Source organism: Schistocerca nitens, chromosome 1 (genome assembly GCF_023898315.1).
Source record: "Schistocerca nitens isolate TAMUIC-IGC-003100 chromosome 1, iqSchNite1.1, whole genome shotgun sequence".
NCBI lineage: Eukaryota > Metazoa > Arthropoda > Insecta > Orthoptera > Acrididae > Schistocerca > Schistocerca nitens.
The window spans coordinates 329,900,789-329,912,997 of NC_064614.1; the positions used below are offsets into that span (position 1 = coordinate 329,900,789).

The 12,209-nt window shown below is 38.2% G+C and overlaps 1 protein-coding gene across 2 annotated transcripts in view; it reads left to right on the top strand.

Annotated features, from left to right (window-relative positions):
* The window catches only part of LOC126248542 (DNA-directed RNA polymerase I subunit RPA1), a 346,647-nt gene that overhangs the window by 317,269 nt on the left and 17,169 nt on the right, over positions 1–12,209 (top strand). For both annotated transcript variants that reach the window (XM_049949615.1, XM_049949606.1), the window contains exon 30: positions 1,604–1,714. In XM_049949615.1, coding sequence (XP_049805572.1) covers positions 1,604–1,714 — 111 coding nt within the window. The remainder of the gene's footprint in view (positions 1–1,603; positions 1,715–12,209) is intronic.

Sequence of the window (12,209 nt, forward strand, 5' to 3'; positions counted from 1 at the left end):
CGATCTCGTGTGTACTATTAGCAATATTTCACTTCATGTCATTTATCATCTGTTGACTCCGACCCATTTCATCATCACCTTTTATACATGCATCGTCATATTGATATCATTTCAAGTTTTACTTAAAAGTCCTCCAGCACTTTTGATCCAATGGCTACCTTTTCCTTGGTCTCATCAAGCCTCTCAGATAGCTCTTGCACATTCTTATAACCTTAGTCTACTCTGCTCTCTAACTCAGGGGTAGGCAACACGTCGATTGCGATCGACTGGTAGATTGCAAGTTTTTGTTTGGTAGATCACATGAGCAGTAAGAGTGCAGAAAAAAAAAGTTGAATAAAAATGACAGTTATTTCTTGTAGAGCTGAAAATGTGTGCTCATTCGACACAGGTGTGTTCCATTTGTTAACAAGTGCACAGAACTGGTACTAATGTCCATCTTGAACAGTTGAAACCATGTTGATCATACCTAATCATGTTTCTTAGATTAGTGCAATTGACTGCCACTCATTAATATGTTATTCCATTTATCTTTTTTTCAACAGAATATGGAAGAACTGCTTCTGAAGACTCAAATGAGCAAATACACAGGGTGGTAATAATTAAATTTTTCTGCTGCTTCAGAGGACCTACGTGGAAAACGAATGACCGTAGGACAATGAAACTTTGAGCACACATTTGTAAGGACATGCGGAACAGAAATAATGAATAAACCATTGAAAAAATACATTTTAGTTCCCATGTAAAGGGTAATGTTTGTAATTGTGTTCCATGCTTGTGTGCTGGGTTACAAACATTGCTCAATGTGATGACTATATGTGACGACTATCTGCACCTACAAGAGCCTGGAACCGCACTAAAGATTCCATTGCACAATTGTTTGCAGCATTTTTCAAATGGTGGACTATGGAATGTTCGGTTGTTGTGATAAAAATTGTGCACTGCTTGAAGATTGCACATTGCATGCAGCATTCTCAGCCGCGGCAATGTTAACTACTTCAACAATTTGTGGCACAGATGGCTGTTGGCCTCTCCCAGGAGCAATTCCCAAATCACCAGTTAATTCAAACTTCCGAATCATGTTCTTCAAGCCTGGTGCGGGAAGGGAATCTCTCCATGTTTCTTTAATGCCTTGATAGCTGCAAAGAGCAGCAACACTGTTGCTCATCCTGCAGCGCACATTCTAAACATCATTCCTATCAAGTTGGGTACCCATACGGTAAATTGTTTTCTGTCTACACTTTCTAAAGTAGCAGAAGTTCAATTATAACCATCCTGTACTATCATGAAACAGTTGTCAAAATACAAAGCTGTTTGTAGGAAATGTTTACAGGAGAATCTCGGAGCAGTGGCAGATATTACCTCTGTAAATCCAGTTTCCTCAAAAAGAAGAAAAACTTTGCAGAACTTATGAATGACTGAAAATAAGCACCATAAACTAGGTTTTTCCCCCACTTTTAAATCACATATAGCTATAACCATGTGTGCTGCAAATATGGCATTATCTAGCTAATTGAAGTAATTGTGTATTTTTTGAATCAAAATTCTTGGTTTTTTTTTCTTTATGTAAAAATATGTTGTATTACATATTGTGTTGTTGTTACAGGGAATAGCAAAATACGACAACATTTTGGATTTAAATCATCTGTATTCAAATGACATTTATCAAGTTTCACAGAAATATGGCATAGAAGCAGCCAGGATTATCATAGTAAAGGTGAGCTTGCACATCCTCAAAAAAGATAAAAAAAAGTTTAGAATTTACAAAAAATTAAGAAACGTGTGGCATTTCATTGAGTTAGATTGAGAGTAGCTATAGTAACATTTTAAAGGTGACACAATTGAATCACTAAATTTTTAACAATGTTTCCAGTTAAGTGGAGATTTTGGTTGGGGTAATATATTTTATAATAAGGGACTATTTATCTACAGATTTTGTGGTGCAGAATTGTACATATGAAGTACTGTTCTAAGAGAGATTTTTCTGTTGACTTGTATTTAGTCCAGAATTATATCTTATGGAAGACATTCCTGTGTATTTGTATTCATATAAACAACCAAACTAAAATAAATGAAGTGAGGGCACTTGGCAACGTAAGTGCAAAAGTAGGTTGTTCCAATGCAGCCTCACAATCCGTAGACGTTGGCAGAAGTCAGAAGTCGTTGGAGCTATTGCCAACATAGACTGACTACTTCTGTGCATCATTTCTACCATAGCAAACACTCTGTATTACATGCAAAGTTTGCTGGCACTGATGAACAGCACTGTCTCCTGCAAATTTCCTCATTCCGTGGCTACAAATATCCTACTCCCACAACTTTCAGTGGCAAAAATTGCAGACGCCATAAAGTACTGATACAGCCAAATTTGAAAATGTTAAATAGGGAGAGAGAACATATAAACAGGTCATTTTAACATGTGTTTATTGCATTTTGAACTGGAACTTCCAAAAATAGACATATTGGGTTGCCTTATAAGTTCACTCCCCTTGCATTACAGTGAAATTGCAAAAAACACATGGGAACACACCTCCCCACAGCACAGCTACATGGGAACACACCTCCCCACAGCACAGCTAAGACAGATTGGTTGCTGGCCTGTCTGCTTACACACTTCACACACAATATCGTGTACAATATAACTAAGACGACGGATCAATTTTGTAAAAAAACTATTTATTTCTTTCACTATACATCATTACTGTCGGCAGTGTATTGCCATTTCTCTGGAAATTTTATAATGCCATTCTTCCAAAATGTGAGTGTTTTTGGGTTGATGAACTCTTTGAGGATCAGTCTGCACTCCTACAAAGAGGTAAGGCATTTGCCTTTCAGGAAATTCTGCAGGAAACGGAATAGATGAAAGTTAGAAGGAGCAATGTCTAGTGAATACAGTGGTTGTGGTAAGACATCCGACTCAAAAGAATGCAACTTTTGACGGGTTGCCACAGAGGTATGTGGTCTGGCATTGTCATGATGAAAGACGAAAGAAGAGATCATGTCCCAAATTTGGTCATTTCTCATCAGTGGCTGCCTTGAGACAAGCAAACTGCAAACAGTATTTATTGGAACTGATAGTTTCATTTGGAAGAAGTTTGTAATACAGGATGCCTTTGTAATCACATCCGATGCATAGCAGAACCTGTCTGGGATGCAGCCTTGGCCTAGGAACTGATAGTGGTGGCTGCCCTGTCTTGTTGCACAATTTACTCTTCTGGGCTGGTACATGATCCACTTCTCTCATCTCCAGTTACTAGCCATTCCAGAAAGAAGCATTTGATAGTGTCTCAGTAATTAATCACATATGGACTAATGCTGAATTGAATTCGCTTAACTCAGTTCACGAGGAACCCATACATCGCAAATATTTGCGTAACCCAGCTTCTTCAAGTTTCTGGCTACAGTAGCACAAGTGACATTGAGCTCCAGCGCCAGCACCTGCGTTGTTATTTGTGGATTGTTAGCAATTATGTCACTAAGCCATTCCATGTCTGTAAATGTTGGCTGTTCAGATTGAGGTTTGTCTGTTAGGGCGAAATTCCCAGATCAGAATTGACTAAACTTCTTTTGACATGATCGAGCCGTTACTGGATTGGCCCTGTAGACAGCAAAAACCTTCTGCCGGTATTGTGAGGCAGTTTTCCCTTTATGATAGTAAAACAGCATAAATTGTTGTTAATTGTTCCTTCTTGATCTCTATATCTTGTAAACTCACATTCACACTGTTCCATCGAACACATAAAGCATGTATGTGCGCATGCCCCCCCCACCCCCCCCCCCCCCACCCCCCACACACACACATTAACATATCCAGTGGTGCATCAGGTTGTCAACCTCTATATCTTACGGGTGGCTAGGCAACTGTGTTACACTGGGGAGGGTGGGGGGGGGGGGGGGGCAGCAGCAGTGGGTGCAGGTGGTTTCTCGGGTGCTGCAGATGGAACATGTGAGCAAAATGAACGAACTTATGAGGCAGTCCAATACAGTGTGGGAAAATGAATTAATTAATAATGGATGTACTAACATGATTCCACTATATTTATGTCTGTATTTCTGTGTCTGCATGGAATTTGAAATTGTTTCTACCAAGTGAAAGTTTTCAAAGTACCAGAATGTTTCCCATCAACATATAGTGAAACTGTGACAACATATAATAAAATATTTGGATGAATTTGCTGCAGTTGTTGTTGATGATGATGATTTGTGGTGTATACCACCAATTATGAAAAACAAAGTTGTTTTGGAAATCATTCAGCAGTCAAAAGATTGCCGTAAAGATGACAAATCTGGCAATGAAATTGACATTACAAATTCTGTCTACACTATATAATGACAAGTATGCTCAACTATTTACATGCGTATTCAAATGACAAAATGAACAAATTATGGACAATAAAGAATGAAATACCAAAAATTTAATGCTGACAAAGATACTACAGACAAGAATAACATAATGTTTTACAAAAAGAAAAGAAAAGAAAATACTGTGTTTCGACTTTCAGTATACATTTTGCGTCTCCAGAGAAGGTTCTTAGAGCAAAAGAATGTTCTCTGAGAAAGTTTTCAATTTTGTGTGTGTGTGTGTGTGTGTGTGTGTGTGTGCGCGCGCATGTGTACTTTGTCAAAAGTGCTTGTTTGCTGACATGGGAGATGCAGAATTTGCTTTGGTAAATATTATAAAAGATTATCCAACTGTGGAAACCCTAGATAATCTCTCTCTCTCTCTCTCTCTCTCTCTCTCTCTCTCTCTCTCTCTCTCTCTCACACACACACACACAAACACACCCCATGCACACACGAATGCCAACTCCATCATCTTGGGCCAGAATGCCATGTTTTCTTTACGGTAAATAGCAATCTGTCCTTTCCTATATTGTTGATAAAAGATTATCCAGTAATAATAAATTAATCGCAAACTCTGACCACAAGAAAGAAGGAGGCCGAGAGTTTAAAAGAAATTCAGCATCGCTTCATAGAAATTTTCAGGGAAAAAACCGTGATGTAGAAATATTTTAAAAAGTGCATAATGTGAAGTCATGCATTAAGTTTAACAAGGGGACCTTCCAGTCTCTGAAATTTAGTTCAGGCTGAGACTTTGCGGTGTAGCAATATACATATGTCCACTCATAGAAGTCATAAAGCACAAGGGCTCTAAAGTTTTAATTGTAGCTCATAAACACCTCATATGCAGGTCATAAATAACAAGGCAGCAGGTAAGTGAAGTAGCTCAGGCAGTAGTGTGTTAGACTTTCATGCAGCATATCTGGGTTCGATCTTGCCTAACTGCTGGTATGGTTTATTTTTGTTTTATTTATTGTTTTAAACATTATAACAACTCTTAAATAAAGTTAATAACGTAAATTATTATCAGTAAAATCATAAATAATTTTATTATGTTTATAAAATGGCTGCTTAAAATGTGAATTACACTCACAATATTTTAATTTTAAAAAAGTTAAATAATTTCAAATGCATTTTTAATGGAGGTAAATTAATTACTACTGCCACAAAATTCTGGGTTGAGTTTCAATTATACAAAACTTTTTTTACGATGTTGTGTTCATTTGTGAATTTTGTATTTTATGTGCAAGCACCAGAATGATAATTGTCAGAAAAACACAGAAAACAAAAATTATTTTGGCATCTTAAACGATTTATGAAGGACGATTGTTTGCAGGAACAACATTTTTTAAAAGATCTGTTGATAAGCATACTTTGTTGACATTCCTGACAACTTCTCTTTCGTCAGAAAGCATGAAAGCATACCAGCACATCGAATCATTTCCTTAAAACTTGGCGATGATGGACTACTGATTTTATTTTTATACAGTGTTCATGAGTATTTATTTCTCCATTATTTTTAACAATCGGAGTTTTGTATATGCTTAATCAGATTTTTTACATGTCTATATAAATGAACGTCACACAGTTCAAGTAGTGGAGTACATTTCAGAGGAATCACTTTAATTGTATATGTTGATTATTTCTCATCATCCGGAAAGATTTCATCATATAATTTAGGGTTTGCTTGTCCACCCAAGAATCGATAATTAACAGAAGCCATTCTTTCTTAATTAATTGCCAAAAACACAAAAAACAATGTTGAGAAAGTCAGTGTACAGTTCTTTCGTTTGCTTCCCAGATCTGGAAGACATTATTACAACATTTTTAAAATTTTGTTCATATACTTTTACTCTTTTTTTAACTCGGGGACCGAAGTTACCAGTTCCCTCTTGTAAACACACAAACACTTGAAGTAGGATGTTTCCAGACAGAGTGAGAGCATATTGATCGGTATATGTATGCGTCACTTTATTCATGTCATGTTTTGGCAAAAATGGTTTTGCGTCCTTTGACAGCCAGAGTTCTGTAGTACTCTGACTGACATTGACATCCTGAAAATAAAAAACAATCTAGATTGAAGTATTTTGTCAGAGAATCATAAAAATAGAGAGCAAAATGAATTTTTAAATGCCCTGCAATAAATATCTGTTTGGTCAGAGTTGATAACAAAATCTCTGTTGAAATTCAGTATCACTTTTAACATGTTGTTGTTGTTGTTCTTGTTGTTGTTGTGGTCTTCAGTCCTGAGGCTGGTTTGATGCAGCTCTCCATGCTACTCTATCCTGTGCAAGCTTCATCATCTCCCAGTAACTACTGCAACCTACATCCTTCTGAATCTGCTTAGTGTATTCATCTCTTGGTCTCCCTCTACGATTTTTACCCTCCACCCTGCCCTCCAATACTAAATTGGTGATCCCTTGATGCCTCAAAACATGTCCTACCAACCGATCCCTTCTTCTAGTCAAGTTGTGCCATAAATTTCTCTTCTCCCCAGTTCCATTCAACACCTTCTCATTAGTTATGTGATCTACCCATCTAATCTTCAGCATTCTTCTGTAGCACCACATTTCAAAAGTTTCTATTCTCTTCTTGTCCAAACTATTTATCGTCCATGTTTCACTTCCATACATGGCTACACTACATACAAATACTTTCAGAAACGACTTCCTGGCACTTAAATCTATACTCGATGTCAACAAATTTCTCTTCTTCAGAAATGCTTTCCTTCGCATTGCCAGTCTACAAATTATATCCTCTCTACTTCGACCATCATCAGTTATTTTGCTCCCCAAATAGCAAAACTCCTTTACTACTTTAAGTACCGAGCGAGGTGGCGCAGTGGTTAGCACACTGGACTCGCATTCGGGAGGACGACGGTTCAATCCCGTCTCCGGCCATCCTGATTTAGGTTTTCCGTGATTTCCCTAAATCGTTTCAGGCAAATGCCGGGATGGTTCCTTTGAAAGGGCACGGCCGATTTCCTTTCCAATCCTTCCCTAACCCGAGCTTGCGCTCCGTCTCTAGTGACCTCGTTGTCGACGGGACGTTAAACACTAATCACCACCACCACTACTTTAAGTGTCTCATTTCCTAATCTAATTCCCTCAGCATCACCCGACTTAATTCGACTACATTCCATTATCCTCGTTTTGCTTTTGTTGATGTTTATCTTATATCCTCCTTTCAAGACACTGTCCATTCCGTTCAACTGCTCTTCCAAGTCCTTTGCTGTCTCTGACAGAATTACAATGTCATCGGTGAACCTCAAAGTTTTTATTTCTTCTCCATGGATTTTAATACATACTCCGAATTTTTCATTTGTTTCCTTCACTGCTTGCTCAAAATACAGATTGAATAACATCGGGGAGAGGCTACAACACTGTCTCACTCCCTTCCCAACCACTGCTGCCCTTTCATGTCCCTCAACTCTTATAACTGCCATCTGGTTTCTGTACAAATTGTAAATAGCCTTTTGCTCCCTGTATTTTACCCCTGCCACCTTCAGAATTTGAAAGAGAGTGTTCCAGTCAACATTGTCAAAAGCTTTCTCTAAGTCTAAAAATGCTAGAAACTTAGGTTTGCCTTTCCTTAATCTAGCTTCTAAGATAAGTTGCAGTGTTAGTATTGCCTCACGTGTTCCAATATTTCTATGGAATCCAAACTGATCTTCCCCGAGGTCGGCTTCTACTGGTTTTTCCATTCGTCTGTAAAGAATTCGCGTTAGTATTTTCCAGTCGTGACTTATTAAACTGATAGTTCAGTAATTTTCACATCTGTCAACACCTGCTTTCTTTGGGATTGGAATTATTATATTCTTCTTGAAGTCTGAGGGTATTTCGCCTGTTTCATATATCTTGCTCACCAGATGATAGAGTTTTGTCAGGACTGGCTCTCCCAAGGCTGTCAGTAGTTCTAATGTAATGTTATCTACTCCCGAGGCCTTGTTGCAACTCGGGTCTTTCACTGCTCTGTCAAACTCTTCACGCAGTATCATATCTCCCATTTCATCTTCATCTACATCCTCTTCCATTTCCGTAATATTGACCTCAAGTACATCGTCCTTGTATAGACCCTCTATATACTCCTTCCACCTTTCTGCTTTCCCTTCTTTGCTTAGTACTGGGTTTCCATCTGAGCTCTTGATATTCATACAAGTGGTTCTCTTTTCTCAAAAGGTCTCTTTAATTTTCCTGTAGGCAGTATCTATCTTACCCCTGCTGAGACAAGCCTCTACATCCTTACATTTGTCCTCTAGCCATGCCTGCTTAGCCATTTTGCACTTCCTGTCGATCTCATTTTTGAGACGTTTGTATTCCTTTTTGCCTGCTTCATTTACTGCATTTTTATATTTTCTCCTTTCATCAATTAAGTTCAATATTTCTTCTGTTACCCAAGGATTTCTAGCAGCCCTCGTCTTTTTACCTACTTTATCCTCTGCTGCCTTCACTACTTCATTCCTCAAAGCTACCGATTCTTCTTCTACTGTATCTCTTTCCCCCATTCCAGTCAATTGTTCCCTTAATCTCTCGTTGAAACTCTGTACAACCTCTGGTTCTTTCAGTTTATCCAGGTCCTATCTCCTTAAATTCCCACCTTTTTGCAGTTTCTTCAGTTTTAATCTACAGTTCATAACCAATAGATTGTGGTCAGAGTCCATATCTGCCCCTGGAAATGTCTTACAATTTAAAACCTGGTTCCTAAATCTGTGTCTTACCATTATATAATCTATCTGATACCTTTTAGTATCTCCAAGCTTCTTCCATGTATACAACCTTCTTTTATGATTCTTGAACCAAGTGTTAGCTATGATTAAGTTAAGGTCTGCAGAAAATTCTACCAGGCGGCTTCCTCTTTCATTTCTTAGCCCCAATCCATATTCAGCTACTATGTTTCCGTCTCTCCCTTTTCCTACTCTCGAATTCCAGTCACCCATGGCTATTAAATTTTCGTCTCCCTTCACTACCTGAATAATTTATTTTATCTCATCATACATTTCATCAATTTCTTCATCATCTGCAGAGCTAGTTGGCATATAAACTCGTACTACTGTAGTAGGCGTGGGCTTCGTGTCTATGTTGGCTACAATAATGCGTTCATTATGCTGTTTGTAGTAGCTTACCCGCACTCCTATTTTTTTATTCATTATTAAGCCTAATCCTGCATTACTCCTATTTGATTTTGTATTTATAACCCTGTATTCACCTGACCAAAAGTCTTGTTCCTCCTGCCACTGAACTTCACTAATTCCCACTATATCTAACTTTAACCTATCTATTTCCCTTTTTAAATTTTCTAACCTACCTGCCTGATTAAGGGATCTGACATTCCGCGCTCCGATCCATAGAACGCCAGTTTTCTTTCTTCTGATAACGACGTCCTCTTTGGTAGTCCCTGCATGGAGATCCGAATGGGGGACTATTTTACCTCCGTAATATTTTACCCAAGAGGATGCCATCATCATTTAACCATACAGTAAAGCTGCATGCCCTTGGGAAAAATTATGGCTGTAGTTTCCCCTCGCTTTCAGCCGTTCGCAGTACCAGCACAGCAAGGCTGTTTTGGTTAGTGCTACAAGGCCAGATCAGTCAATCATCCAGACTGTTGCCCCTGCAACTACTGAAAAGGCTGCTGCCCCTCTTCAGGAACCACACATTTGTCTGGCCTCTCAACAGATACCCCTCCGTTGTGGTTGCACCTATGGTACGGCTGTCTGTATCGTTGAGGCACGCAAGCCTCCCCACCGACGGCAAGGTCCATGGTTCATGGGTGGGCAGTTTTAACATCTGGGCTCAAAAAGTGTTTGCAGCAGCCAAGGTTTCTTCGATTATTGCTGTTTCTTTCCATTAAACAAATTATCACTTTTTGATGACGAATTCTGTGCTTATTTTTGAATCTATGAATCCGGCTGTGAGAAGCTTTAAATTCAAAGTCTGGAAACTGTTGTGCTGGTGCTAAAGCCCACTGTTTTCAATTCTTTGCATTCACTTGCTGATAATTCTCTCAGGCTTCAATAAAACAACTGATTGCTGTTTACTTGTAAAATTGGTTGCCTCCTTTTTTCTGTTTCTTCTTCCCATTGAGGTAAATATTCCTTCTGTCTTAACCAGCTTCATCCCTTTTTTTGTGATGTTTGTAATTTCTATGTGGGGTGAGCCTTTATGATATTAACGATGTTAATTTTGTAATCCAAAGAACGGTGGTCTACATCTCTTGCCTTCTTTTCTTCTGGTTCATATTGATCCAATGAGCTGTGGTCTTTGTACTTTTTGTGGGCAAGTTCATCATCAGTTACAAGTATTTCTTCCGCCAACATGTCCACAGTAAGTCTGTAAATTTTTTCATCCATCAATACTACTTCAGGAGAAATTGTCAGTGAAGATTCCAATGCAGTCGGATTACTTGCAGCAAGCTATCTTTCATAATAAACAACCCCATCTTCTAACATCACCGTCGACACTTCACAGTATATCGAATCTGTGGCTTCAGATATTTCCGCGATGTCTTCATCAGCAGACATTTTTAATTCACAGTATTGTAAAAATTCCAATAATATTTCACAGTACAAATCTCTGTCAAAGTAAGGAATGATCTGACACTATAGCAGGTAATGCCTATTGCTCAAATAGTTCTGTACAGGCCTTGATACTTCCTGACCTTCTGCTGTTTGTATATACAATAGGGCAACAGCTAACTCTGCTTTTCCACAAAGACACTGGTTCGTCAAATGTAAACGAATATTGGTAATCTTTCCACAGTTTATATCATCACCCAATTGTGTAATGACAATAATTAATGCTTCAATTGACCTCCATTAAAAATGCATTTGAAAATTATTCAACTTCCTGAAAAGGCCGTTTTGACAAATGTAATTCACATTTTAAGTAGCCTGTGATGGCCATTTCATAAACAAAGTAAAATTATTTATCACTTAATAAATAATACTTTACATCATTAACTTTGTTGAAAAGTTTGTTACAATTTTTAAAGCAATGAAGAAAATAAAATAAAATTGAGCGTGCAGGTAGGCTTGAACTCGGATGGGCTTTATGACATTATACCACGCTACTGACTGAGCTGTTTCACCTGTGTACTGGAATGCTACTTGTGACTGTATATGAGGTGCGTATGAGCTACGCTTAAAACTTCAGAGACCTTTTTCTCGGAATCTTCTGGATGGTGTCCATTGAGTTATTCTACCAAACTGTGAAGTCTGATCCTGAACTAAATTTCTGAAACTGGAACATCCCCTTGTTAGTGTGATGTTCATAAGATGGGGAATGTGAGAATCCATTAAAGAAATGGGAAGAACAGTTTCTGAAGTTTCTGGATGGGGATGACTGCGTCCCTATGATGACATAGAATTCTGGTAAGAGCCCTCCTTCTGCTCTCTTTTTTTTTTTTTTTTTTTCTTTTTTTTTTTTTTAACGTGCTTAATGCTTTGGAATTACAAATGAGCAAAGTTTTATTTTATTCTGTTAAAAAGAAGCAATTTTTGGTGAATGTCATCAAATATTAGACGACTTTATCATGAAGTACCATCTATCATGGCAACATTGCTTTTCTGGACACATGTTCATAGGACCACTTTTCCTCCATTTCCAGTCATGAATCTGTCCTTGGAGTTTTTTTGTTTGAGCAAGTCTTATATTGTTTTGCAGAACTGGGAAACAACTTTTCACCAGTCCAAAGAACCATTTGACTGTCACTCTTTCCTTGAAGAGTATGATTTAGGCCCTCTCTTCAGGTGTCTGGATTCTGGAATGATATCATATCATGGTGCAGTGTGATACCCTTCATCTCCTAAAATTAAAGCATTACAGTGGTTCTCTCACAGTATGTGGCAGACATTATAGCGTATTGCATCACAT